General features: G+C 40.7%; 2 protein-coding genes across 4 annotated transcripts; both read right to left on the reverse strand.

The window, feature by feature from the left end:
• Nucleotides 1–12,953, reverse strand: fhl1a (four and a half LIM domains 1a). Of its 2 annotated transcripts, none has more exons than XM_069531168.1 (6): nucleotides 12,816–12,953; nucleotides 4,494–4,675; nucleotides 3,538–3,715; nucleotides 1,890–2,059; nucleotides 1,573–1,759; nucleotides 1–727 (listed from the first exon to the last, which is right to left on the reverse strand). In XM_069531168.1, exons 2-6 carry the CDS (start codon nucleotides 4,647–4,649, stop codon nucleotides 573–575), a joined length of 846 nt encoding a protein of 281 aa, XP_069387269.1. In that variant the 5' UTR covers nucleotides 4,650–4,675; nucleotides 12,816–12,953; the 3' UTR covers nucleotides 1–572. The 2 variants fall into 2 exon arrangements, with proteins under 2 accessions (XP_069387269.1, XP_069387271.1); XM_069531170.1 differs by lacking the exon at nucleotides 12,816–12,953 and adding an exon at nucleotides 6,946–7,144.
• Nucleotides 12,954–15,455: 2,502 nt separating this feature from the next.
• slc9a6a (solute carrier family 9 member A6a) lies at nucleotides 15,456–26,800 on the reverse strand. Of its 2 annotated transcripts, XR_011244004.1 has the most exons (17): nucleotides 26,356–26,800; nucleotides 25,539–25,738; nucleotides 24,878–24,955; nucleotides 24,504–24,580; nucleotides 24,228–24,340; nucleotides 23,992–24,097; nucleotides 22,252–22,393; nucleotides 22,013–22,118; nucleotides 21,780–21,868; nucleotides 21,320–21,433; nucleotides 20,971–21,082; nucleotides 20,565–20,718; nucleotides 20,223–20,253; nucleotides 20,035–20,120; nucleotides 18,959–19,064; nucleotides 15,594–18,771; nucleotides 15,456–15,545 (listed from the first exon to the last, which is right to left on the reverse strand). XR_011244004.1 is itself a non-coding variant. In XM_020082718.2 (16 exons), the coding sequence occupies exons 1-16, from the start codon at nucleotides 26,654–26,656 to the stop codon at nucleotides 18,502–18,504; spliced, it is 2,085 nt and encodes a 694-aa protein (XP_019938277.1). In that variant the 5' UTR covers nucleotides 26,657–26,800; the 3' UTR covers nucleotides 15,456–18,501. The 2 variants fall into 2 exon arrangements, 1 of the variants encoding a protein (XP_019938277.1); XM_020082718.2 differs by having other exon boundaries at nucleotides 15,456–18,771.
• Between the last annotated feature and the right edge of the window lie 121 nt (nucleotides 26,801–26,921).

Genomic DNA, 26,921 nt, shown 5'->3' on the forward strand with positions numbered 1-26,921 from the left:
TCCTTTGCCATGTTTTATATTTATTTATTTTTATTCTTGTTTACACTCAAAGTCTTGAATACAGGAGCAGTTTATATTTCAGCATCAATCTCAAAATCCTAATGTGATTTAAATTCACTCTAAACATCATTTTAAACGCTCAGAATACATCCAGGCCTCAAGAGACGAAGCAGATTAATAATCAAAGCTGGTGTGTATGAGCAGCAGTTTGAAGGTAAACAGCACTTTAATTTCTCTGAAGATTCCAGTAAGGCACTGAAAATACTTCTCGTAAAGATGAACAGAATCCTGGATTTGATTAGAGTAATGGTACACGACACCCTGTCACTAATACAAGCTGCAGTAATGTATATGTCGATAAATGATTCAAGCTATAGTGCATATTGAGTTAAAATAACCCCTAATCTGTCCACTTCAGAAGAAGATGCTTCACCAATATTGACTCAAATTTCTTTCTGCAAAACTAAATTTTATGAGAAAACTTGTTTTGTTGCCAACTGAGAGTCTAAACATCAGTTTTGGTGTAATCCCACTTTTAAAACCGTGATATTCTCCACAGCTGACGGTGCAGCTCACAGCTTCTTGGCACAGTCGGGGCAGTGGATGTGATCCCCGGTGATGACGAAGCGCTTATTGGCCAGAGACAGGCTGCACCTCTTGCAGTTGAAGCAGTAATCGTGCCAAGAGTAGCCCTCGTAATTCACCACGTTGGTGCCGTGGCCGAATCCTGCAGAGACCACAGGAAAAAAACCCGTCAGAACACGGCTGGTCATATTTGGTTTAGAAGCAATATCCAAGCTGTCAGCACACACTGATCTGTACTCAAAGCAAATGTGCTTGTGTAATTTGCATCGAGGAAGTTTGAATTTGACTGTGCTCAGTCCTGTGGACTTATCTGTGTTATGAAATTCAAGATGTTTGCTTGGATAGCAAAAAAATTGTGGTTACACTTAATTTGTCTGTCACATACAAAAACAGCTCCTAGATACTCTCTCATAGAGTTTTCATCCTCATTTATATTTATATTTAATGTTTTTATATTGTGCTCTTAATTTAAATTTACTTCATTTAGAATATCCTCTCCCTTTTTCCTTGGCTGATGCTCTTATGACATTGCTGAGCTGACTTTTACTTCTCGTCCAACACTTTTCATTGTGCCATTGACCCTGCGTTAACTCAAGCTGGAAATAATGATGTAATTTATAAAATAATTTAAAAAAATAAAACAATGAGGAAAAATCACTTAAAATCGTCAGAAGCTTTTCTCTGTGTGCGTAATTGAAAGCTCGCTCCTTGAAAAATGTCCCATTTGTGCTGTGCACTGCTCATTACTAATTCAACAGTGTTTCTATTCTCTCTCAATGCTTGGAAATTATTCAAAATTACAGACTCATAAATAAAAAGATACCAGATCTATATTTTTCTGCTGTGAGACACTGAAGCTGTTTGATGATGTACTGTATATTCTGGGTGGGGGGGGTGCAGCTCAGATTATAAAATCATAATGTGTCGGAGTTCAGGAAAACACACTAGACAATAGCTGCACCAGTTTTCTCATTCATCTCTGCTCACCTGTGATGGGGTTCTTGCAGCCGTGGCACTTCTTGGCCACGTCGGTCTTGTAGCAGTCCACGCAGTAGACGTTGTTCTCGAAGGACGTGAAGCGGATTCCTCCCAGAGATTTGCGGCAGGTGCGGCACACGAAGCAGTCGGAGTGCCAGGGCTGGTCCTGGTAGCTGATCCCCCCAGAGGTGATGGGCTAAAGAAGGAGACACCTTGGTGATGAGCTCAAACACAACACGACCAGACGCTCATTCATTCAGTAAAAAGAACAGTACGGTAACTTCACAACAGTAAAACTTTCACAATGATGCCATCACAGCTTGTACCTGCTTGCAGTGGAAGCATTTCTTGGCAAACTTCTTGTCGTGGCAGGGGGCGCAGTAGATGTCATCACCCTTGGTCAGGAAACTCTGTGTGCGGATCGGCTGCTTGCAGTCGAAGCAGGTGAAGCATTCCTCGTGCCACACCTTGTTCTTGTACTCCACGTTCTGCGATCCTGGAAACAGGATCAAATCCATTTGAGCGTAATGTCAGTCGAGTTTTCACCTCCACAGCATATAGTTTGTCTCTTCTTCATTGGTAGTATTTTAGTATATTTTAATAATTCAGTTCTTAACTGTCTAACAATATATATTGTGTTCAAGCTTCTCTTTTATTGAAGCTTTGTGATGTTCAATTCATTTTTTAAACATGTAAATTAAAAAAATAAATTATAGAAACAAGTTAATTTTTTTTAAATGCTTAATGATTTTTATCTACATATTCAAAAATGAGCAAAAAGAAGTACAAACATATTTAATCTCACCCCTTCTCCATAAATCATTTACTGATCATTGTTTATACTTAATCCAGCTTCCTTTATATTTATAAATATGTGTTTACCTGTGCTCTATATTGTATATAATGTACAAAAATATATATGTAATAATAAATACAATATACATAATAAAAATAACACTATATATATTTAAACATATACAAATACATAACCATTTCTACTGAGTGAAAATTTTAAACATGAGACTATATTTTTATAATTTCACCTTTAAAACAAATGCAAATTTCTCCAGATTTAATCAGCATCTTTGGAAACCTTGAGATCTCAACTAGAATTTAAAATAAAGGTCTGAATGAAGTTTGTAAGCACATTATTATTTTATAACCAGTGACCCACCAGCAGGTCATCTGAAACAGATACTGACGGCTTCAAATGAGGAAGATGAATATTCTACAAGCTCGAGGGCATCTGTAATAATAACCTCTGCCACGAGATTCAGTTACACTGTGTTTGACCGAGCAAAACAAATCCAGAGGGAGGTCACAAAGAGGGCAGGTGTGGGAAAATAATGTTGTGTTGAAAACATGATATGGACGTAAACTCTTGAGCGGGTGCGATCTCCTCTGAGGTTCAAAAGTAACACTGAACTGTTGATCATTTAAAAAGACTCAAAAGTCCTTAAAAAACTGCATTTTTCTACAAAATGATGCGAGTAAACTTTGAAAATATGAAGAGTTCTAAGCACAGTTTTGTGGATTTGTTACAGCAGTCTCTTCTGGTTGGGGAAGCCGAGGATCATGGGTAAAATGCATCCTTTCAGCTCAGATAGGCAGTTTTTTTCTCCAGATGAAAAGAATTAGTCACTGTGTGTGGCTGCAGAGGGCGCTGTTGCTCAGTAAAAGTCACATAGTGTTGCTTTAAAGCCCCTTAAAATGGTTCCTAATGTTGTCACGTTATTCATGAATAAAATCCTGCTTTACAACTCAGCTAATCTGTTTTATCGCAACTGCATTTTATACAATCCAAGCAAACAAGCCCTCACTGTATTGTAATTCAAATGCTGATCAGCTCGGGGAAGTATCTATGTGACTTTACACCCAGCTGGGCCCTGACAGTTCAAACTATGAAAACAAGCTCCAGCAGAAGATTGTGTGTCAGGGGCATTAAGAATAAAGTGTAACAGTGAGCACACCCACCTGGCATGACCACCTTGTAGCAGCCCTGGCACCGGTTACCATCCTCCCGAGAGCCACACTTGCCACACATGATCTTGCCATCGTCCCGGGCGCTGAACGGCTCACTGGCCAGAGGCTTGTAGCACTTGGCACAGCGGAAACAGTCCTCATGCCAGTAGCGGTTCTTGTGGTGCAGCTCCTGAAAGCAGAGGGTAAGAGCAGGGTGAGCAGAGGTGCCCTGGACTGAATCCTCATGCAGACCCAATTAATCAAAGTGGGGTTTGTTTGCTCCTCATGTGAACTCAGGCTCATGTTACAGTGCAGTGACCGAGACAGGAGGACGTAGAGGAGAGTTAGATGCTGGAAATGTGATGGAAAGAATTGTATTTAAGTAACATTGGTAGAAATAATATTGGTATTAACATTTTTTCACACATCACACACACACACACACACATCCCCACGACCTCAGAGGACATTACATTGACTATAGCCTCAGCCATTACTACGTGCCCAACCCTTACCTTCACCTTTCTTAATGTTATTCTTAACTTTAATCTTAAACTTAACCTTATTTTTAACCTTCACCTTCACCTTAAAACATGGTTTTACTGTAAAATCTAGTTTCAATCAACTGCTTCATCTTCGTACTCTTCAAATCATAGTGTATGTGTTCCACTGTGTGTGTGTGTGTGTGTGTGTGTGTGTTTTCTGTTTTTGCACTTTGTACGAACCTGCACATTTCTGATTTTAAATCTTTACCATCCTCTAATTCACTTTGCGACTCCTCACTGTGAAAAGTGCTATATAAAGTAATAGATTATTATTATTTATTTTAAAAAATTGTATTATACTATATTTATTTTAAAAAAAATGTTATTTGTATAATTTGACTTCTGCTGTTATTTTCAATCATATGTTTTTTGAAATGCTTCACTCATCTATCTCTTCTCGACACCTCTCACACTCTGTTCCACCTTAGCATCAGCACCGATGGGGCGCTTGCACTCTGCGCAGGTGTTGGCGCACAGCTTGTCGAAGCACTTGGTGCACACGTGCTTCTCGTCCTTCTTCACGTACTTCTTCCCGTGCAGGTTGTCACGGCAGTAGTAGCAGTCGAAGCGGTCGGTCATGGTGGAGCTGAGGTAACTCCTGGGAGCTGTGGAGACACAGGACACCGTCACACACTGGACTCCATCACTGTGAGTTTCCCTCAGACGCCAGATGGGGACAGTGTCGCCTCTTTTTAGAACAAGTGAACAGAGTCAGAGCTTCAAGGTCCCACACAACAGCGATGAACGTGTTCTTATTATGCAGAGGAACAATGTAAATTCAAGGTGTTTTACAATGCAGAAAGAAATTTAAGGAATTAGGAGCAAAAAGCAAAATTAAATCAGCACAAATCCCATATTTTGTGTGTCTGTTGTTTGGTGAACAGTCAATTATTCCCTAAGGCTGAAACTAACTTTATAGTTAGTTTGCAAAACAAGTGTATTATGCAGACATTTGATTATCTTTTGTGTTTTCCTGTGAGGTCACAGGGAGACCAGCTCCAGCAGCAGCATACCACAGTGATGAGGGAAGTACAACCAGGAGCAGCCTACAGTCGTCTGCTTGTTGTCTGCGTATTTTCTGGCCACCAGACTTTTTTTTATCAAGTTCTCCCTGGAAAGCTCGGTGCATATTTTTAGTCTCTCTGGCTTATTCCCTTCCAACTCCCCCTCCATCACCTGAGAGACCCCCCTCGCACAGTCCGGCCCACACGCTCTCTTTGGGCCAGGTCAGTTTATTGGCCCCTCGGTGGGAGCACAGTAAACTGAGTTGTCTTTTTTCTCTCCTTCATTCATCAACATTCCTGCATCTCCATCACAGCCGGCCTCTGCTGGGAGCAGACCGAGAAGTTTCCTGGAACAACTGTGCACAGGGTGGAGCGTGTGGACGCATTCAACTTTATCTACATCACTTTAAAGCCTCTGTCACAGGATGTCAGGCGGAGCAGATGAACAGCGGGTGAACCTCAGCGAAAGTGATTTATTCAGTGTGACTGATATCGATTTAAATCCGGTCGGGACAACAGGAGTGATGGAGGTAAACAATTGGTGGAATGGCATTTTGTCCTCGTAACCATAGGAACAAGGGAAATATTTACAAAAGGGGACTGCTGCTATTTAAGTGGGATGTGCTCCACGGCCATGTGATAGATATGAACTTCCCTATGTGTGGTATGTGCCCCTGGTGAGTGTGGACTGATAGATGAGAGGGGAATATCTATGTGCAGCTGTGCAGCTGGGATAAAGACCAGACTGAGCCCGACACACCCCAACTCCGCTCCCCCACCCACGTCCATTTAGTGGCAGTGACACAGGCAAAACCCAACGCAGTCAATCACCTCAAATCCACTTTGCAGTGCTTGATTCCTATAAGCAGGGATCTATTTCAGACTTGGACGCTCTAAAGTCCACTGACCTTCTGGGGGGGGGGGACACATGGAGGGGGATGCAGAGTGATGACTACTGGGACTAAGCAGCTATTGTGGCTCCAGTTGAGATGTGTGTGGTACTTTAATCTTTTGTCACAAGCAGCGTGACAGCTGCCGCCTGTCAAACAGGCCCGGTATGTACCGACGCCCGGCTGCGTTCCACCGTGCTCCCTTCAGGGACCAGTCAGAAAGGTCAGGGTGAGACCAGATTGAGAGGTGAGTCAGAGACGTGATAAGAGTGGATCAAAATCAGGACGACCCAGAGTTCAGATCTATAGCCACAGTTTAGAAACTTTCGGTTCTCTGCCTCTTTGAAAAACAACAGCGGGTTCTCTTGAAAGATGCTCTCCTGCAAAATCAGATCATTTTTTACATAATCACATCTCGTTATCATGGTGCTGTGTAGAAAACAATGCATTAATTACAGCTCAGTGTGAAACCTGGAACAGGCAGTTGTGTCTCAAAACATGTGTCAAGAAATGAGAAATTGAAGAGAGGTCGCTATTCTAAACATCATATAAAACTAAATTATTTGGTAATTTTCTAAACTCAGAAGCTTTAAAGATCCTTTTGGTTTAATACTTTTACCAAAAACTAAATACCCCTCGAATTCATGTGTTCATTTTAAAGAACTTAATCTGATACATAACATGAACGTTTCTTCTAAATTAAAAAACTATAAAAATAATAAATCTTTAGCAGTACATTAATATACTGCTTCTCAAGCTTTAAAAGAATTTAAAAGCTGTGGAAAATACGGTCTGAAAAATGATTTTCTCAGCCTGTAAAATGAAAAGACAATGTTAAAATGTTAAGCATAATTTTCAAACTTTTTAAGAGAATCCCTTAATTCTCACCAAAGGTACAAAGGTTTTAGAATTTGCACCTGATTACAAGAAATGCACTCGATAATTTGACTAGCAACCTGTGCACTCTTCTCTTATTTTTACCTGAGTGCTTGTAGAAACTCATGTTTGCTTCCAGTCAGGAGGAAAAGAAGAAGGAGAAGAAAAAGATGACACAAGGACAGGAGGAGACAGTAGCATCCACAGGAGGTCAAACCCTCAGACCATACGTCTCAGTTAGTTATGGGAGGCTGTATATACCCCTCTGTGACACATACAAACACACCCCTCGGCCCCACGTCCAAATCCAACCTTCGGCCCCTCCGGTCCTTTTTAGGGTATGAAGACCAGAGGGGATGAGAGGGATGCTGAGGGGATAGATTAGGTGATGGAGGATGGATTCCACTGCTGTAACATCACAGGTCAAAAAATGAAATGCAGCGATGAAGGATAACAGATACTCCCAGTGCCCCGACATCAAAAGTTCTGTTGGTGTTTGGAACATGTACTTATGACAAGTTGGATCATTGAACATCATAAGTCAAAGGGATGAGTCACAGGAGGAGCAGCGGGATATTACTGCCCGAGCTGAGGGGAGTGTTGTAGAGTGTAGAGTGCTGTGTTAGTATCCTCTTCTTCATACCTGAGTGTGTTTCCATATTTACAACCATCATGGAAGTGAAACCTGAGCTATAGAGTGAGCCAGAGAAGATTATTCTAGAATCAGAGGAAAAAAAGCGACTCATTTCTTCTCTCTGTTTACTGTGATTTGTTTATAGTGAGAGAGAATATTTCAAGCAGCAGGAAACATCCAGCGCATTCCTGAAAGAATCGCAAAAAGACAGAGTTCTCTGAGGTAGAAAATAAAATCAGTGTTTCAAAGACAATTCTCTTCTGAGATACAACAACAGAGCTGAATACTATACACTCTTAATAAACTGAGCAGTTTACAGGGTCATAATGGGAACCAGCTTCTCTGGAACTTTAAAAAGCACAGGTATTTTAATATGTCAGTAAATCTGTAATAGTGTTTAGGGCACTTTTGGTGCAGAGGAAAAAAATTATGAACTTAACAGTATCATCACCTTTTAAGTGGATGTGGTGAAGATGTGGCCCACACGGTCATCATATACATATATACATAGAATGATGGAACTCGGGTAGTCTGCTCCTGTTTGACATATCTGGGCTACAAGTGAGCCAAAGCAATACCGTACACCAACCACAGGTGCCAAAGGTGGCCCGACTTTGTTTTTGTGCTATTTCAGCCATTTTCCCCATTTTCCACATGGGCCACTTTAGGTTCACATCCAGATTACACTTTACCTAGAGCACCACGTTTCTGAAAAAAAGGCCCACATTTGTTTTGGGATATTTGGGCCACATTCGCTATTTTACAAGACTCAAATCCATTTTGTTCAGGCCACAATTGTGCGAAGTGGCCCACATCTGTATGATGCTCTGTTTTAGGTCTCTACCAACTCCTGGGGGGAAAGTGTGGCTCTTTAGCTGCCATATGCTCCTTTAGGTTCACTGTGTCTGTTTGTTGGTTGGTGCTGAGCGGGAATTGTACAATGTTTGAGCTTAGGGAGATGAGATGATGGGAGTGGTGGGAGAGAATTAAAACAATAAAAGTGTGTGCTATAAAAAACAAACCTAATGAGAGGAAAGATGTTAAAAGGCTGAGGGGGGGCTGCAGAGTCAGATGATAACAGTGTGTGTTACTGCGACTGATACTAAACACACAGTCATCTGATTCATAGTTAACATAATGTTGATTACGGTGATTTAAATTCGGTTAAATATTACAGAGCACACCATCATTATCATTATCATTATCATTATCTTTCCTGCAGTTCAGCAAATGAGTCTCTTCTTTACTCTGACTGATTTTGGTCTTTAGTGTGTACAGAGCTGTAGAAATGAGACCAGGAGCCTCGAAAGACAAGAAATAAATCAGCAGATTAGATAAACTCTCTGATTTCAGTTAGATCCTAAATGATCATCTTCATATTTTATACACAAAAGAAATCAATACAGTGAACCAGCCTGTGTAAGTGCTCACTAATTTAAAAGGCATCTGGTTGTAGTTACAGATTTGATTTGGACTATTACCCTGGAACACAACATTACATCTGTCCCCTTTTATCATCTGTCACCCAATTACACTGAACCCACAAAGACTAATTAATGTGCAGGAAGGCGCCATGACTCCCGGCCCACAAAACAACAGATGAACAGCTCTGTGTTACATTGAGATATGTCTTCAAATTCTCCTTTAATGGTGCAGTGTGTAGGATTACATGGCAGCAGATTGCAACCAAAGAAGGTTTCCGGTTCAAATCCCAGTTTGGCCGGCGTTTGTGACAGTAGATAACTGAAGACCCCCACCCCTTCACTTTCATGTAGGAGAACCTATGGTGGACTTCGGGTGACATGAAAAAGTTAACAGGTCCTCTCTGGAGCCAGGGTTTTCCTTCTGGGCTAATACTGAAACTCATTAAAATTAAATTGTTAATTGTTGTTAAAATCTCCTTGTTACCAACTGTATGTGATCTGGGTTTTATACTGAAACCTAATGGAAGTCTTTGAACAAACAGAGGTTGTTGAATTAGGTGAAAACATTGTGGACACAGTGAAGTCTGTGAAAGAGTAACAGCCATGTGGTTCTTCAACAAATACCGTTCTACTCAGTTTTATCATCTGATAATTCCTTTATCTTCTTGGTTGTCCAACTTCCTTGTATCAGCCAAATGTCAACTGTTGATTTTAAAGAGATAATGAAGAAAATTTCTTGTTTTTCAAATGAACTCCGACAAACGTCCAGAGGTGAACAGATAAAATCAAAAAAGATTTGGCAATGAAAACCAATAATCGTACGTATTTCGTGTTTTCCAGACCACTTTCTGTACCTAACACTTATCGAAATAAAAGTTATCAGTGTTAAAACCTCAACTCCACTTAAGCTCCACGTATTTCCAGTTTTGATTCTCTGTCCTCACACTGTGCTGCTTATTAACAGTCTCATGTTGTGATCCTATTACAGCGAGAGTCCATAAGGCAGGAATGTAGCGCCCACCTCCCCACCTGCCGTCTCCAGAGCGTCGCTCACAACAGAACAGAAATAACTCCTGATCATATCGAACAAAGATAATCTGGGCTGATTATGTTTCTGGTGATGTGGAAAAAGGGTGTAAATGCTATAGAAGACCCCACACTCACACTCTCTCTCTCTCTCTTTCATACTGTTTATGCTTTTGAATCTCACCCTATCATCGCATGCCATGAATTGTTTGGTAGGTGTTGCTTCTTGGCTGCATGGAGAAACAGGAAATCAAACTTGTACTTCCTGAACAAGAGCGAGGCACACCTCAGAACGAGTGGAACAAGCAGCAACCGTCCCACCACTGTTATTGTTTGTGCGTCTGTCTGAGCACTCGTTTCTCAATGACCTCTCGGCCCTGGATGTCCATGTGTCTCTGTCAGCCTCCAAATCTAGTTAGTGGGAGGACAAGACAATGACAGATGGAGCCACACCATTACTGTCAGGGGAACAATGACTCACCATGTACACACACACACACATTGTTGTCGGACACTCATTGACATAATACATTCCGTAGCCTCTTACCCTAACCTTGACCACCCAAACTAAATGCCTGACCATAACCTAAACCTAATTCTAACCCTGACAATAAAATCAAGTCTTAACCTCAAACTGCCCATTGAAAAAACTAAAATGTCCTCACTCTAAGGTCGATGTTCAAAATGGTCCTCACAAAGTACACACACACACACACACACACACACACACACACACACACACACACACACACACACACACACACACACACACACAAGCACAGCAACAAGACGTGTGCTGTCATTTTGTCAACACGCAGAGAGTTGTGTTACAACACAAACATTTATGTGCAGTGAGCAGCAGAGGATATCAGGGTGTAGCTGCACGACCCAGACTCACTGAGGTCAAACATGTGAGGACAAAAGACCACAACGGGAGCTCTATCAGCACACTAACAAAACTGTCCAGGGGATATGAGTTAGACAGGAGTATAGCTAACACACACAGACACACAAGCACTCTAGAGATAAAGCCCTCACTGAAAGCCTGCAGCACTTCAGCTCTCACATGACTCGAGCCTCCCAACAATGAGCAATATGTTCTTGTGGACTAGACTCTGGGCTGAATATCTCAGTGAGACACACGTGAACCATCAGAAAATATGAATTCTTCATGCACAGTTCACGTCAGGTTTTTCTCTAATCATTAACACACAGAGTTCTTTACTCACACAAAGCATCCAGCTCTCATTCCCTCTCACTTGTGGTTCTTGTGTTTTCCTCATCTCTCCTTTCTTTCTCTCTTTCATCCTCTTTTATTCGCAGAGTAATCGTGTGATTTTTTCAGCTGCGGCTTTTCTCTAGCTGAGGGGGAGAAAACCAGCAGTTTGACGTCCACAACCGAGGACATTGCCTCCACTTATACTACAGCTCAGCTCACACACACAAATAAGCAGCATTTCCTATTTAGGAGTGTTGAGCTGGTGAGTTTTTCATCAACTCTCTGCCCCCCCCCCCTCTCTCTTTTACTCACTCTATTTGCAGGAATAAAAAATAATTTTGAAACTCTCCTGAAAAGCATGTCCCTGCCTGATCTGTGTCTATTGGGTTTACTCAGTGCTGATTTCACTACTTATTTTAAAATACTGCATTTAAAAAAATTAAATATGCATATTATGGTCTGTAAAAAAAGAGTTTTGGAAAAAGAAGTTAGTCACTAAAGCAAAGAGCTGTGTCTTCAAGTTGAAAGTGGGTTAAATTTATTACGCGGTGAAATTACAAAGTCTTTTATGGGTTTTAAAGGATGGTGAAGTCATAGTGGAGCCACAAGGAGGTCCAGTGTGCCAGGGATAGGACCGTAATCTCCAGGTCTCTTTAATGACATCATGCATTGGGTTTGGCAGCTGCCCAAACCCAGAGGGAGGAGACGGTGAGCTGATGTGTGTTTTTACAGTTTCACATGGCAACTTTGGGGCCGAGCTGTTCAGTGCACAGACACCAGCATCACTGCAGGAGGATAATATCACGACACAGCCTGCAGCCCTTACTGCCTGTTTTGTTGGATTGAATTACATTGTTTGGTTTACATTTAGACTTTAAGAGGGGTGGCTTTTAAAATATTAGGGTAAAGTAAACAGTGAAGCACAGTCATCAACTGAAGCAGACACACTTTTTACATCTTGATCTACCTCAGATTTGTAGAATGCTTTGCTGTTTATCAATCGTTTGTCATTCTCTCATCATGTAGGAGATTTATTTCAATCTTTAAACTTAAAAGAAATAATCATGTGAAATTCGTGGTGATAGTTATTGATATCGACTGATGTACATCTTGATATAATTATTTTAAACAGATCACATCGGAAGTTTCATTATTAGGTCTAATCCTGCAGGGCTGTTGTATTGGGTTACATGAATATTATGAAACAGTGTCTGCCTCATTGATATTGAGTTTTATTTTATTCATTTCACTTGGATCACATTGTTTGATATTTGTTATAGGAAATAACTGTAGCTGTACCACAAAGTTCTACATTCAAATAGTAGATTTTTATTTTTATATTAGGCTTGCATGACTATATCATGACGTTTGATGCATTGTCATGTTCTTCCTAACTGTGCAAATAAATATGTGCAATAATTATAGATGTAAAAAAATAAACTACAATATTCCCCTCTGGAATGTGATGGTGTACAAGTAAGCAAAGCATGTAAATAAAAAAGTTTACCCCTGAAATAAAAAGTTTAAAAGTTCAAGGACATGTATGAGATGAATACAGAAATGCCAATGATGCATCTGCTATAACGGTTTTTAAGTGAACCAAATATCATCCTCCTGTTTTACCTCTGTTGGTGGATATAGGTTATAAAACACCGCTGTGGTCCAGACTCACCTCTCTCTCTCTCAGATGAAGTGTCTCTCTCTCCAGCAGCTGTGCGCTCTGTGCGTCCTGCGCGTTTGGCCAAGAGGTGAAGTCTGAGGAGGCACCGCAGCTTTAAAGGACAGGGAGAGCAGAGAGGAAAAAAAAAAAACACAGCAGGACACGAGCCAAACCTCTGTACACTCACATAAACAATGACCTCAACCAGGAATTTACAAGATCTCTCAGCAAAAGTTCTCATTGGCCCTGAAGCTGAATGGGATCAACAAGAAAAAAATGTTTTTTCACCAGGAATGGAAAAAAACTATCTTGTTGTGTAGGAGGTAGCTCTGCAGAGGGTCCCCCCTGTTCAGTTGTTAATTTAATATCTGGCATAAATTCTGTATTTCAGGTATTTATAAAATTATGGATTGTCTTGTTTTTTCCTCCTACTTCTGTATTTCCCTCATCATCTCCTTCTTTGGTAATGAAAAGAGGAATTAAACCAAGATGACTCAATCTTCACCTAAAGTAAACACTTGCAGCCAGTACATTTAAAAAGTTAATCTGCTACAAGTCCTTGATTAAATGGCCAGAGTGTGGTCCTGTTATGCAACACAGATGCTTTTATATAAAGCCTGTCATTGAGACTAAACAGATATTTGCATCCTTGCTTGAATTACGTCCAGAGTGTCTCCATCTGCATGGATAAACACACATCTCTCAGCCTGAGGTGAGAGTGAGGATGTGTTGTGAGTGCAGTCGGGAGGGAGAGATGTACGGAAGTGTTTTATCGTCAGGAGGTCATGTTTGTTGTGTTCAAGGTCTCTGGGTTACTCAAACATAAAGGTCAAAATGTGACGACTAGTCTTCACATCATATTTCTGCACATGGACCCACTTTAAATAAGCTCTCAGCTGGTTTCTCATCCTGTTACTGTGAACATGAGGTTCTTCTGTCGGTAACATCACCAGGAGTTTATTATATGAGATCAGTGTTGATGAGAGCCACAGGTTTGCTCTGTCTTTCCTTCTGCCATCGGACCTGCAGATGTTTTAAAGTGCACATCTGCAAGAGCAAAGGCAACATTTCTCTAAACACACAAGAAACCATATTAACTGGATGAATTCAAATGCAACAGATGACGTGCATCATCAAATACCTACATTAATAAGTTATTGTCTAATTTCTTTCTGTTAATAAGTTCAACAAAGTTTGGTTGTATGCCTCCACCAACCAGTGCACTTTCAGTTTGCAGATCTTCTTTTTCCAGACACGTGAGGTCACTGTGACCTTTGACCACTGAAATCTAATCAGACTTGAGAAATCACATTCAAGATGCCAAAAACAGGAATTGTGCAGTCACAGTGACATTGACCTTTGACCAACCAAAGCTAATCAGATCATGCGTAAGTCCAAGAGAGTTTTTACCAAATTTGAAGACATTCCCCCACAGGGTTCTTGAGATATCATGTTCATCATAATATCATATGTATCATAATGGGCCGGATGGACGGACAAAAACCTGAAAACATTATGCCGTTGGCCACTGGCATCATGAAAACATTAAGTCATGACTCAACAATCATTCAGGAACTTATAAATAACATCGGGTGAATTAAGTTTATAGACAAAACAGTTTGAGAGAGAAAGACAGAAAGAGAAAGGGGGGGGGGGGGTATAAAACTACGTAAGTGGCCCTTTAAAACTACTATTTCCTCCCTGAACACTCACTCCGCTCCACAGACATTCTTGAGCAGACTGGAGGGAGTTGTGACCATATTAGGAACGTGTTACAAATCGTGTCTGAGAGAATAAAATGCTGTCAGTCTCGGCGGCGCAGGGTGCGGCTTCTCACATCAACACCACTCTGCACCTTCTACCTTGGAGAGATGGGAAAATATGCCATGTCAAGATTTTTTTTTTTACAGGAGAGATTAATATTTTTTTGGGGGGAAAGAAATTACAGAAAAGTGTGAATCAGTTCATGAAGTTTTGTAGTTTAGATTATTTTACATAACAATCTAGAGATGAGTTGACGTGCGAGGACAGAAGAGAATAAAATAGTGAGGTTATTGTTCCTCATTTCAGTTACAATCCACAGCAAAACTACACAAGCTTTATTCTCCACAGCAACACATGTATTATACTAAAGCCAGGTTTCATTTTGTTCATTATAAAATGGTTTGGACTTTTAAGCTCTTGAAGATGTGGCTTCCCTCACAAATGACCAAAAAACGACTTTTTTAAATAAAATGTTAATGTGCTTTACGCAGGTAGAAATAAGCTGTGAATCATAATAAGTAAAGCTCGTGTGAAGATTCCAGCAACTAGTTTTCCCCGGTTGGGAAATGTACAAAATGAATCTTCATTTTCTGGGACTAACCCTGCTGTTGAATCTTTTCCACTGAAATATTTTAAGTTTTAATTACCTTGTAAGTTTAGGCTTTCTGCCATATTCTGAGGCTATGAAGATTATAAACCTGTTCTTCATACAATTAAGAAATAAATCCCCCTCTCAAGTAGAATTATTTCTGGCACTAATCTTGTTTCATGTGTCTTGTGGATGGAATGATCGCTGAATCTCGACAGCTACGTTCTTACACGACCAAGACATCCAATAAATTAAAAAAGGGGGGACAGAGCAAATGAGGAGGCCGTCACAGCGAGGGCTTTCATCAAAAGCACAGGCTTCTATTTATTGACCGTTGCACACACATGAACAGGTGAGAGTATATTTATACAGATGCAAACAGTCAGTACCTGCACACACACACACACACACACACACACACACACACACACACACACACACACACACACACACACACACACACACACACACACACACACACACACACACACACACACACACACACACACACACACAGAGAGAGAGAGAGAGAGAGAGAGAGAGAGAGAGAGAGAGAGAGAGAGAGAGAGAGAGAGAGAGAGAGAGAGAGAGATTTGCAGTATAAAGATAGGGTGGACTGTTTGAAAACACAGAGCACAGCAGGCCTCTTTGGTCAGCGACTTCAGACAAGATTCCCACTGGTCAAAGCCGACCACTCAGAGAGCAAAGAGAGAAACACACTGGCAGAGCTGGAAGCAAATACTAAAACCTAGAAGAGCTTTTGCAGATTTCACTTTTTTAATGTGTCAGTTAAAGAACAGTGTCACAAATCTCTGCTTGTATATAATGTTGTATTTTTTTTTTTTCCACCATCAGTGGGGGATGAATGATTCATGCTCTGTAGAAGACATTTAAACTGCGAACATACATACAAAGTACCTGCAAAGGGTTAATGACAGTATGAAAGGTCTGCCACTGCAGTGCGGACATTATTCTTCACAAGGTCTTCATCGATGAACCAAACTGAATGTCTACGAAATACATTTCTTCACCGATCATTTAACAGACGTCACATTGCTCTTTCACAAGCTTCCAAAACACAAGGTAAACAATAAAAAAAGCAGCTGCTAGATAAAACAAACATGGCAATAACACAGAAAGACATTCTCAAAAGATGAGTGCAAATTATTCGGCTTTTTTCCCGTCACATCAGTTTCCCTTCAACAAAATAAAAGTCCAAAATAACACAAATGAAAAGTATAAAGCGGAGGGAAGATTAAATAGTTTCCTGGATAATGGGATGTCAAAAGGCATGGCTGATTTAATGTCAACACTTTTAATAAGAAGTTCCTGCATAGCAGAAGATAACTGTGGAAGGAAAAGCGATATTTAAAAACGCCTGCTCTTCCTTCCACCTCTGTTTCATCCCCAATATACGAAAAGACACAAAAACAACATCCAAACTCTCCTCCTCATCTATTCCTCTTATTTTAATCATCTATATCTCACACTCTCTTCCTTAACTCATTCACCCGATTTTTTTTTCTTAGGCTCACTGCAAGGGCAAACCACCAAACCACTGTGTTCGACTACGTCATCGAGTGTTTCCTGGCCTCTGTCCGCATCAACACAGTGTTGCCACGGTGAAGTCCTATCAACGCTTCCTGTTGAACCCCCATCAACAGCTGCTATACTCCACACCCGAAGGAGACAACACAACCTTCCATTCTACGCACGAAAATAACCTCGACATCGAACGACAGAGTAAGACAATAAGTTAAATGTAACACGTCTTATGACTTGAAGCACGTTAATGTTATTTAACATCCTGTTTAAATATCAAGCCATGAATCCCAAAGGACGGCAGAGAAAAACATCCATCATGTAAACAACTACAGTTGTTCTGTTCTTAATACAAACTCCCACATAAATATCATAAAGAATTCACTTCATCCAGCTTCATAGATGTAAATACTTATCATTTTTAGTCTTATGTGCTTGCAAAATTTATATCTTTGGGCATTTTTTGACATTAATCAGCAAAACAATGATGAATCAACAATGAAAATTATGATCGGTTGCAGCCCAAATAAAATCAGATAAAGAGACAATCAATTCTTTGATTTACCAAAGTTACACTCACAAAACACCAGTGTTCTCACCAACAACATGGTCCAACTTCTTTTGGTGTCAAATTCATATAACTATCTTTGTTTTTAATGAGAAAATTGGATTCAAAGTCTCAACAACGATTATAAAAATGTGCATGAAGCCAAATATGAGTATGAAAAATGTGATTCTGCTTAAAATATATAAGCTCTGTTGCCAAAAAAAATATAAAACACTTGATAACATTTGGTTTTCACAAAAAGTCCAAATGCAGGACGGAGATGGCACTAAGCTTTCTTCATTTGGATCTCACAGCAGCCCTTCGTTCAGTTGTGAGCGACATCAGCTTCTAAATTAAGGTGTAAAGTCCATCTCTATGTCACAGTCAAAGGTCATTGGGAGAGATCCACGACTTTCACTGCCAGGTCACAACGCATCTGTGGCATCACATGGCTACACACTATTCACAGGCAAATAGCACAAACCGACAGCCCCAACACCCGCTGAGTATATTGCTACCTTATGGACAGAGGTCTCTGCTTTGTTTTTTGGGTATTTCTCTTTTTTACAAAGGAAAACTTTGACCGTTTGACCGATTACCTCAGACAGTGTGGGTCGCCAGGCTTAAAACTACAATTCCCAGGCACTTGATTGTAACCAAATGTACAGTAAAGTTGTCCACTGGGTCAGCATGTCTCTGATGCACAGAGAGAAGGCAGCAACATTCAAGGTCAGACCCAGAAACACAAAAGCCCTCGACCTCACATACAAAGAAAACAACAAGCATCCTCAGCATGCATATCAAAGATATAGTGATATACTGTACGTCGACAAATTAAATAGTGGTCGGTACTTGCGTTTGCACACTAACACATGCTGCTGGACCTCTGTGCGATGCTACAGTTAAGGTAACTAGCACACAAGTTGAAGCCAAACAGAAAAATTCACCTTCAAATGATTGCCAAATAAAAAACCAGCAAATAAATAAGAATAGATTATAGTTTTGGCAGATGCCAGAAAGGTGTGGAAATGAGTAGAATGAAGAATGAGGTAGAGACAGTGATATGCCACAAGAGCAGGTGAGTAAATGTAGCAGTGAGGAAACGTGTGGAAAATAAAAAAGCAAGATGAATGAGGAACAGTGCCGGAGCAGAAGAGAATTCAGAGGCAGAATGACAGGTACTGGTCTTTTGCTCGATAGCTCGGGTCAGTGTGAGTTGGACGGTTTTCTGTGTCTGCGCTGACAGACTGACTTCTTCACATCTGCAGGCGGTGGTGGGGGTCTGTAAAGGGCGGCTCCGAGTCATCCATGGGCAGCACCAGGCGTGTGCCCCTCATCACCAGCTCATGATCTCCGTATGCCAACTCTCTGTCCAAGTCGTCAGAGGTGGCGCCAGCGAAGACCAGACCGCCGCTGGTGTGGGCCCCTGAGGCATCTGTACTGACTGTAATGTCGCCATAAGTCAAGTTGATGTCGCCGTCGGTCAGGATGAGGTCAGAGTCGTCGTCCTTCAACTGGCTTTCATTCTGGAGGAAGACGTTAGACACTCCATTAACTTCACAGAAACTAAAATTAAGATGAGGACGAAACATTCAAACGATCTTTTCTTCATCTGCCAGTAAAAAATAACTTTTTCCATTCACTTAATACAGGATAAAACCATCACAAATACAGTTTGGACTAAAATAGCTGCTGTATGAGCCAGTGTCTGACCTCGAAGGCCTGAGGGCTGGTGAGGAAGCGGGCGAGGGGGCCGCAGCAGGGAGGCAGCGTGGCTGTGAGGGGGGGGCCACTGTGAGTCAGGATGGGCTTCAGGTAGCTGCAGAGGGGGCTCGAGTCAAGGAAGGTTAACATGGAGAACATGCACTGAGAGAGAGGACAGACATATTAAAAAAAACAAAGAGACAGTACAATGAGATTTAAGAATGATGAGCCTGACATGTTCAATTTGAAAAGAGCAAAAACAGAATAAATTTAACTAATTCAATTTAGTAATTTATGTAAAAATACATTCAACATAATGATCTTAATATTGCATCATCAAATAAAATTAAAAAATCTTCCAGTCTGTACGAAGAACTCCCCCTGCTGTCTGACACTGTGAACTACATTAGTCTCCACGCAGCTACGATAGAAAAAAACGGTGAGCTCAAAGTTCTGAGGAAAATATACAGAAATGTTTGTGTCTAATGTTAAAATGCTTAACTACTTATATTTATTACTTCTTTGCACCACTTTTTATTGCACTACTTAAACAGTGTAAACACAGAGCAGCTGATTTGCACACACCACAGCCATGGTGTATTTACTGCCCATTCATCACTCTTTGTATTTGTATATATTGTCGATTGTTTATCTTTTGCACTACTCTTAACTCTTTAAGAATAGAAAGATTATCTATGTAAGTACAATGAAAGTGATACTAAACAGGAGTCAAATTCCCTGTATGTGCACACATCGTTGGACAATCTAACTCTTAATTTTAGTATCTATATAGACGTTTTATATTTTTTCTAACTTTATAACCAGTTTTTAATACTAATATTTTCAATGGATGGTTTCTGCTTTTTGTTATATTTTGTGTACTTTTATTTTGAATTTATATCATTATTTTAAGGTTTATCATCCTTTACTTATTTGTCGAGCTCTCAGAAAAGTGACAATAAATAACAAGAACTATTTAAAATCCCCCAATTTTTTTTAAATTTAAATTTAAATAAATAAAATGTTTGTTTTTTTCTGTTTGACTTTTATGACTGAAGAAAAAGTAATTTCTCACTAAAGGATACTTGTGGTCAAAGTTGTACCAAATCCTGAAAAGCCAAGCACTATCATGTTTGGTGCTTCTTCTCTCTGTTTCCTCGCCGAAGCTCATCTACAAAAAAAAACATGAAATCTTTTCAGGCATTTTCTTGTGGTCATAATATGCATCACTATCCCAGAAAAGTAATGCCTCTTTCACAGGGGACTGACTCACAGAGTTATCTTGATCAGAGTCCACTCCCACTCTGTAAATAAAACAAACACATGTATATCAGTTTGAGTCAGCAGCTGTCAGAGCATGTGTTGAGCAGCATGTTTCCCCCGTTTAACAAGTTCCTGAGCAGAGAGGCCTTATGAGGAAGTGTACATATTATAAAAACCCTCAGGCATTCACCAGAGGAGGGCCAAAGGTTATTTTCAATTCTTAATTCCTGGAGTTTTAAACTGAAGTTTGCTCAGCCAGAGACAAACATGAAAAAAAGTGTCAATCCCCCTTCAAACAAACACTAACTGCAAATACAGGGATGGATGCGAGCAGGGTGGAGGAGAGTCTTACCGTATGCGCTGGCAGGACAACATCTGGGTGGTGCCGCCTCCACAAATCCACACAGTGAAGAAGACCACGAGCAGAGTGGTGGTGAACATCATCTGACGGGCATATGTCGCCGTGTCCCTGATGGACAGGGCGAAGGTCATCGCACCTCGCAGTCCTGACGAGCACAGCACAGATGATCGTTATGAACAAACATCAAGCATGTGAGTTTCTACATAAGACAAACCTCTGGTAATGAACCTGTGTTGATTTTTTTTTTTTATTTACTCACAGCATGCTGCAAAAAACTAGAAAATGTCCCACTGGATCCACAGGGTGCAGAGGCCTTAAAGTCTAAATCCATTCAAGTCTTATTTTTACAGAGGTTACACTGTACATGATGAAGATCTTGTATCTGTATACCACTAACCTGCAAACATCATCATGTGCTGAAAGTTGGATGTGATCTTGTTGCGTCGTCCCAGATTTAGAAGGAATGAGAGAGGGTAGATGTTAGCAGCTCTTCCCAGGAACACTGCCAGCTGGGTGGGGAAGAGGTTAAGGAGAGGACACCAACACAAAACAAAACAGAGAGCTGGTTAGTTCTGTTCCAAGCTTATTTACTGACCCCCTCAAATCAATTACCATTTGCATGTTGGTGGTTCATTGTAAAACCGTGGGAAGGTTTTCTATGCCAATACTGACGTGACTGAAAACGATGTGACTAAGAAGAGCGTCATCTGGGTTTTTTTTGTAATTTCAGACGCAAAAAAAGATACAAAAGCTCCTACGATGAACATGGGATTAAAGACGTGGCTCTGGAAGGTGAACAGGGCCAGACCCATGTAGGAGAAAATGAAGTTCTCAGCCAGGAAGTTAAGGAGCTCAAACAGCTGCAACACACAAGAAACAAGTAATACAATTAGAATAAAGAAAAAATATATATATTTTGTAGGAAATGAGCAGCAAAGAGAACCTGTGCTCACTTCAGACCCAAAAATCTTGAACTAATCTCAGTGTTTCTTGAGAAACTGTGAAACCCTTTGTATAGCACACAGACTCCACCATAATATAAGTTGTAAACTGATACACAGCTTTATTATTTATATTTCCTTTGTACTTTGACTGCTAACTGCCACTTTCTAAGCTTTCAAAATAAAAGCACAAAAACAACTCAATATTTGAAGCATATTGAAAGGACCAGAATGAGAAGTGGTGCTAATGTGGTCCAGGTCTGACCTGTTTGGTTCGGTCCTGGGACTCTGGGGACAGGTTGTTGAAGGTGTAGTGGGCCTGAGTGATTCCACAGAACAGCACAGCGACCACACCTGCAACACATCAGCAGGGAGAGCATGTTTTCCAGTTGAAATAGTCACTATATTTAATTACAGTGTGTGTATGTGTTGAATTCCCTCTCGAGTGTGTGTGTGTGTGTGTGTGTGTGTGTGTGTGTGTGTGTGTGTGTGTGTAACCTGTGAATCCACAGGCCTCAGCCAACAGGAACGTGCTCCATGACATGAGGAAGAACAGAGCCGTCTCCAGCAGCTGGAAATCTCTCAGCTTTGTGAACTTGGTCACGTACAGACGAGAGTCAAGAAGTTTAACAGGACACTCAGACAATCAAACGTGGCACTTATAATTATATACGTTTTTTCCTCAAAATAAAATAACAAAATATCTACCAATGCAGTGAGATGAACAAAAAAGATATGAGAGCAGTGACGACTCCTGTGGCCACCCCCAGAGCGAAAGAGCCACTGAAGACTCCAAGGAAAACCCCAAAAGATTTCAGCATCGCCATGACCTCGAAGGTGTGACTGTTGTCTCCCGCTGGCTGGTACGCTACAATAGACCTGATGTTACACAAACAACAACCGTTAATGGCAAATACTTATGCAAAGTGTACATTGTCTCCTGACAAATAATCATCAGAGAAGGTTCATAGTCATTTCCAAACTTCTCAAGCTGAAGTTGAAGCCTAAATACAGAAAGTGCTGTAGTCAACATGTAAACATTTTGTAACCTCCCAATACAGTACAAAAGTATTTGCTAAAGAAAAACTTTCACTCATGTAGGGAACTTGGAATAAAGAGAAAAAGGTCATAAGGTTGGAATAAAAGAGTATTTCATTAATTCAGTGTTGATAATTGATTTATACTGAAGTCTTGATTAAAACTAAATGCTATAAAAAAGAATTACAGATATGGAATGTGTCTTTTATTCAGTTTATATGCATGTACATTTCCATTGAGGTCAATAGAGGACTAAAAATTACGGATGTTATTGTGCAGTTTTGGTTTAATTTACTTCATCATAATAACTAACAAAAGAAAAGAGGGATATAGTTTTTATCATTAGGTGCTGTTAAAGTCACATTTTTTCATGATAGGAAAAAAGAGACAACAGAGCTTTTTCCTTCCTCTAATCATTTAGTCAAATAAAGAATCTGCTTTAAAAATTATGCGGACGTAAAAATTCCAGAGAACCGGCAACACAACAAACTCAAAGAATCCGTGTCACAGCAGCCGCACACACTACAGAACGTTTTTGGAGTAAAGAAGCTGAGCAGAGTCACTTTATACTTTCTCTTATTTATAGTTTGTGTGACTTTGTAGTAGAGTATCAACACTGAAAAATCCCAGTAAAAATATACTTACAAGAAAAAGTACCACACGTCTCATCAAACTTGGCTCAAATAGCTTTTAAAACGTGGTTTGAAAGTGGAGTGTGCCATGAAAGGGACGTCATCGCAGCAGACGTTTTGAATATTGTTCAGGGTCATTGTCAGCATGAGAATGCAACTATGAAAAATAGAATATATTTGACCAATAAATTGGAATCAAAGTGGCACACCTCACTTCCAAATAATAGTTTCAAATACTACTTGAGCTAAGTCTGACGCCAGACCCTTTTCACCCCCTGCATTCACAGCCCCCACACTTGAAAAACAAATCATCAGGCATTTTGTCTGTAAACACTCCTGGCTCCCCTCTTCTGCATATGCAGTAAGTCTGAATAAAATAGGAATGTGTCCTGAAATAAATGAAGAAATAATGAAATGTTCTGCGTCTACAGTTGAATGAGCCAGAGTGTAAAAACAAATGACCAGTGATTTGTCATGTCGCTCCCAAGGCACCGCCAAGGCACACAATGCCATGCTCTACTTAGTACACCCGTTCAATGGGCTGGTCCAAGTCTCTCCACAGGGCCCGGCCCCTCCACTGTGCCTGCCATTATAATTAACAATCCTGTGGAAATAATTATGTGTAAAGCAGGAGACAAACCAAGTGACGGCTCAGGTACCACCTCAGGTTTAGCATCACATCAATGAGAAGCTGATATTAGCTTAGTTCAAGGTCACTGGTAATTAATAACAAATGCATGAGCAGCAGCAGCAGCCGTGCGAACACTCAACAAACTGTGCGTGATGTCAAACAGACAGATGACTTACGAGGACAGAACCACAGCCACGGCATCGTTGAGCACACTCTCTCCAAACAGTAACGCGTACAGATCCACGTCTACCTGCAGCTCGTTGAAGATGGCCAGGACCGTCACTGGGGAGCAAAGAGAAACACAATGAATTATTCTCCGCATTAGAAATAATGATACACATCAGCAAGAGGGGGGTCCAACGCTTCAGGAGCCATGCTCCCAATCTATGATGGTGATATAATTAACACGTACCAGGGTCTGTGGCAGAGATGATGGCGCCAAAGAAAAGACAATCAGTGAAGAAGAAGTCTCCATCCAACTGCCCCACCTGCTTCATCAGCATCACACAGCCGTACATCAGCAACCTGACAGAGGAACAGCAGGTCGTTTTGCAATAGATCCTAAAACACACTGACTTTAATCGCACAGACAAGTGACTTTTACAAATTCTGTATATAAAGTCCCACATATGAAATCACAAGGATGTTTGTATCAGTGTTTTCCTTTTTGGAAAACTAATATTCTTACCCGATAACAAAACAGGAAATAACAGTCCCCAGAAAGGCATAAGCGAGAATGGATCCCATGTTACGGAAAAAATGTCTCTGAAAAACAAAACAATTTAACACATTAACACTCGTCTACATATAACTCTGAATAAAATCCTACATTTGAACTAAATACTTCAAATACTTAGGTCTCAGAAGACGAAGAGGAATACGTAGATTTCAGATTTCATAATAAAAGGAGAACATTGTTTCATCAAATGTTTTAAGAATGTTCACTTTGTAATAAACATTTATTTTTAATGAAGAAGTAGAAAGTGTGGTGCAAATACTACTGCACTATATATACTACTGTAATACAACTAAACTGTATGTACTACTGTAATACTACTGTACCCTTTTCAAGCTGTAGCCAGCATGGAAGATGATTGGTGGTAGAAGAATGTTGAAGAACACTTCTGGGTCAAAGGTCACCTGAGTCACAAACAAAAACAATTATCATGTATTATTGTGTAATGACATGTTACCATGGACTGTCATGTGATCGTTATGAATTACTATAAGGAATTACAAAAAAATATTTTCAAGACAAAGTTGTTTTCATGGAAACTTGAAGGCTGCTGTATTATTGGATCACTTAAATAAACTGGAACATGATTGATAAGCTTCCTGACCATCATCAAAAAGTTGTTAACGTTGTAAAATGACAAGTTTAGAACAGGGGACAGCTTTTATAAATTAAAAGAGCATGGCTCCCAAAAAGTTGAAGTGACCTACAGTTAGAGGGCTGTCCCCTGGCATTCTGTCTGGATTATGTTTTGTGTAAACAGAAGTTATCTATTCATGAATTCAAGCTGCAATTCAGCTGATTCATTCATTGATCAAGAATAAATGAAAATGTTGAAGCGGTTGTCAAACCACTGCTCTTCAATTTTAGTGTCCCATCATTCAATCACCAGATAAAGGTACAACACAAAATTCATCATTCATAAGAGTTACAGTAATCAATGCAACAGCTTGAGATGAGACAAACTTCTGCCTGACAATAACAGCGTACCTTTCGCAGCATCTCGTTATCTTGCACGTCGTCCACCTCGTTGGCACTGATCTCTCCTTTCAGAGTGTACTCGTAGAATTTGCCGCTGACGTTGACGAGCAGAGTGGCGGGACTGGCGTTCACGTGGCAGCTCAGCGTGACGTTGCTGATGTCCCGAGGAACGTGGATGCCGTAACGCAAGACCACTCCAACGAGTACTCCTGAGTAAAGGGTCACAAAAGAGCCCAGACAAAAAAGGCAACAGAGGGGAGGGTCAATTAATGAGCAAATTCAGTGCAGAGAGGAGTCACTGGAGGAGCGAAGGGGTGGTGATGCTTCTGCAGCTGTCTGAAATTACAGTTTTGTAGAATGGGGACAAGTAAAATTATTTAGCATCAATGTGTGCATCACTTTAACATAGTTGTTAAATTACTTTATTTAGTCATGGTTAGCTTGTGAATTTCAGTCTCATCTTAACCAAACAATAACACACAAGAATACAGAAGTGGGAAGTAGCAGAGCATTCAGATACTATTGTAAAGTATTAGTTCCTCAAAGTCCAATCAAAACACTGCATTTAAATCAGGGCTGGGCAGTAAAATAATGTACAACAAGTATCACTATATAATTATCATCAATACAAATATAATACAGGTTTAAATAAATAGTCAGTCTCTTTTTTCAGAAGGTATATTCCGGAATTTGTGCCGGGTTATTATTGGCCTTTCTTCTCTATTATTAATATGACCATTATTATTATTTCTGTACTGAACAGAAGATGTCACAGCTTGTTGAGCCCCCCCCCCTCCCTCTCTCTCTCTCCATCACTGTCTCTCACCGTATATCATGGCCAGCCCGGTCTCGTGCAGGAACCTGAAGCGCCGGTGCTTGAACAGCCATATGGTGAGGATGGTGAGGGTGAGGAGCATGATGAAGATGAGCAGGTCGGCGCTGTCCTGCCGGTGGCTCTCCTCCGCCTTCTTCTCCGTGTCGATGTTCTCCATGGCGCTGTCCTCCTCCTGGAGCGATGAGGAGGAGGCTCGACACACACAGATGCTCACAGACAGACTCACCAGCACCAGCAGCCACAGCGTCCGCGTCGCCCTCCTCGCTCCGCTGACGGTCACTTTACACAACATGTCGCGCGCTCCCTGCTTCAGAAGTGTAACGTCGCTCGTGGATTGAACCGAAGAGGAAACTTTGTGCAGATGTGAAGTCACGATCAGGTGCTGGCTGGCGGAGCGAGAGCGGAAGGACGACAGCAACACACAGATCGACCCTGACCCGGAAGTGAAAACTACTGTTCCCCAGAAAGCGTTCAGTGTTTATTTCGAGGTAAAAGCACCATAACAGGAGTATTCGTTTAAATCGACAGTAACGTGTAAATAATAGCGCAGATCCTTG

Source organism: Paralichthys olivaceus, chromosome 9 (assembly GCF_024713975.1).
Source record: "Paralichthys olivaceus isolate ysfri-2021 chromosome 9, ASM2471397v2, whole genome shotgun sequence".
NCBI lineage: Eukaryota > Metazoa > Chordata > Actinopteri > Pleuronectiformes > Paralichthyidae > Paralichthys > Paralichthys olivaceus.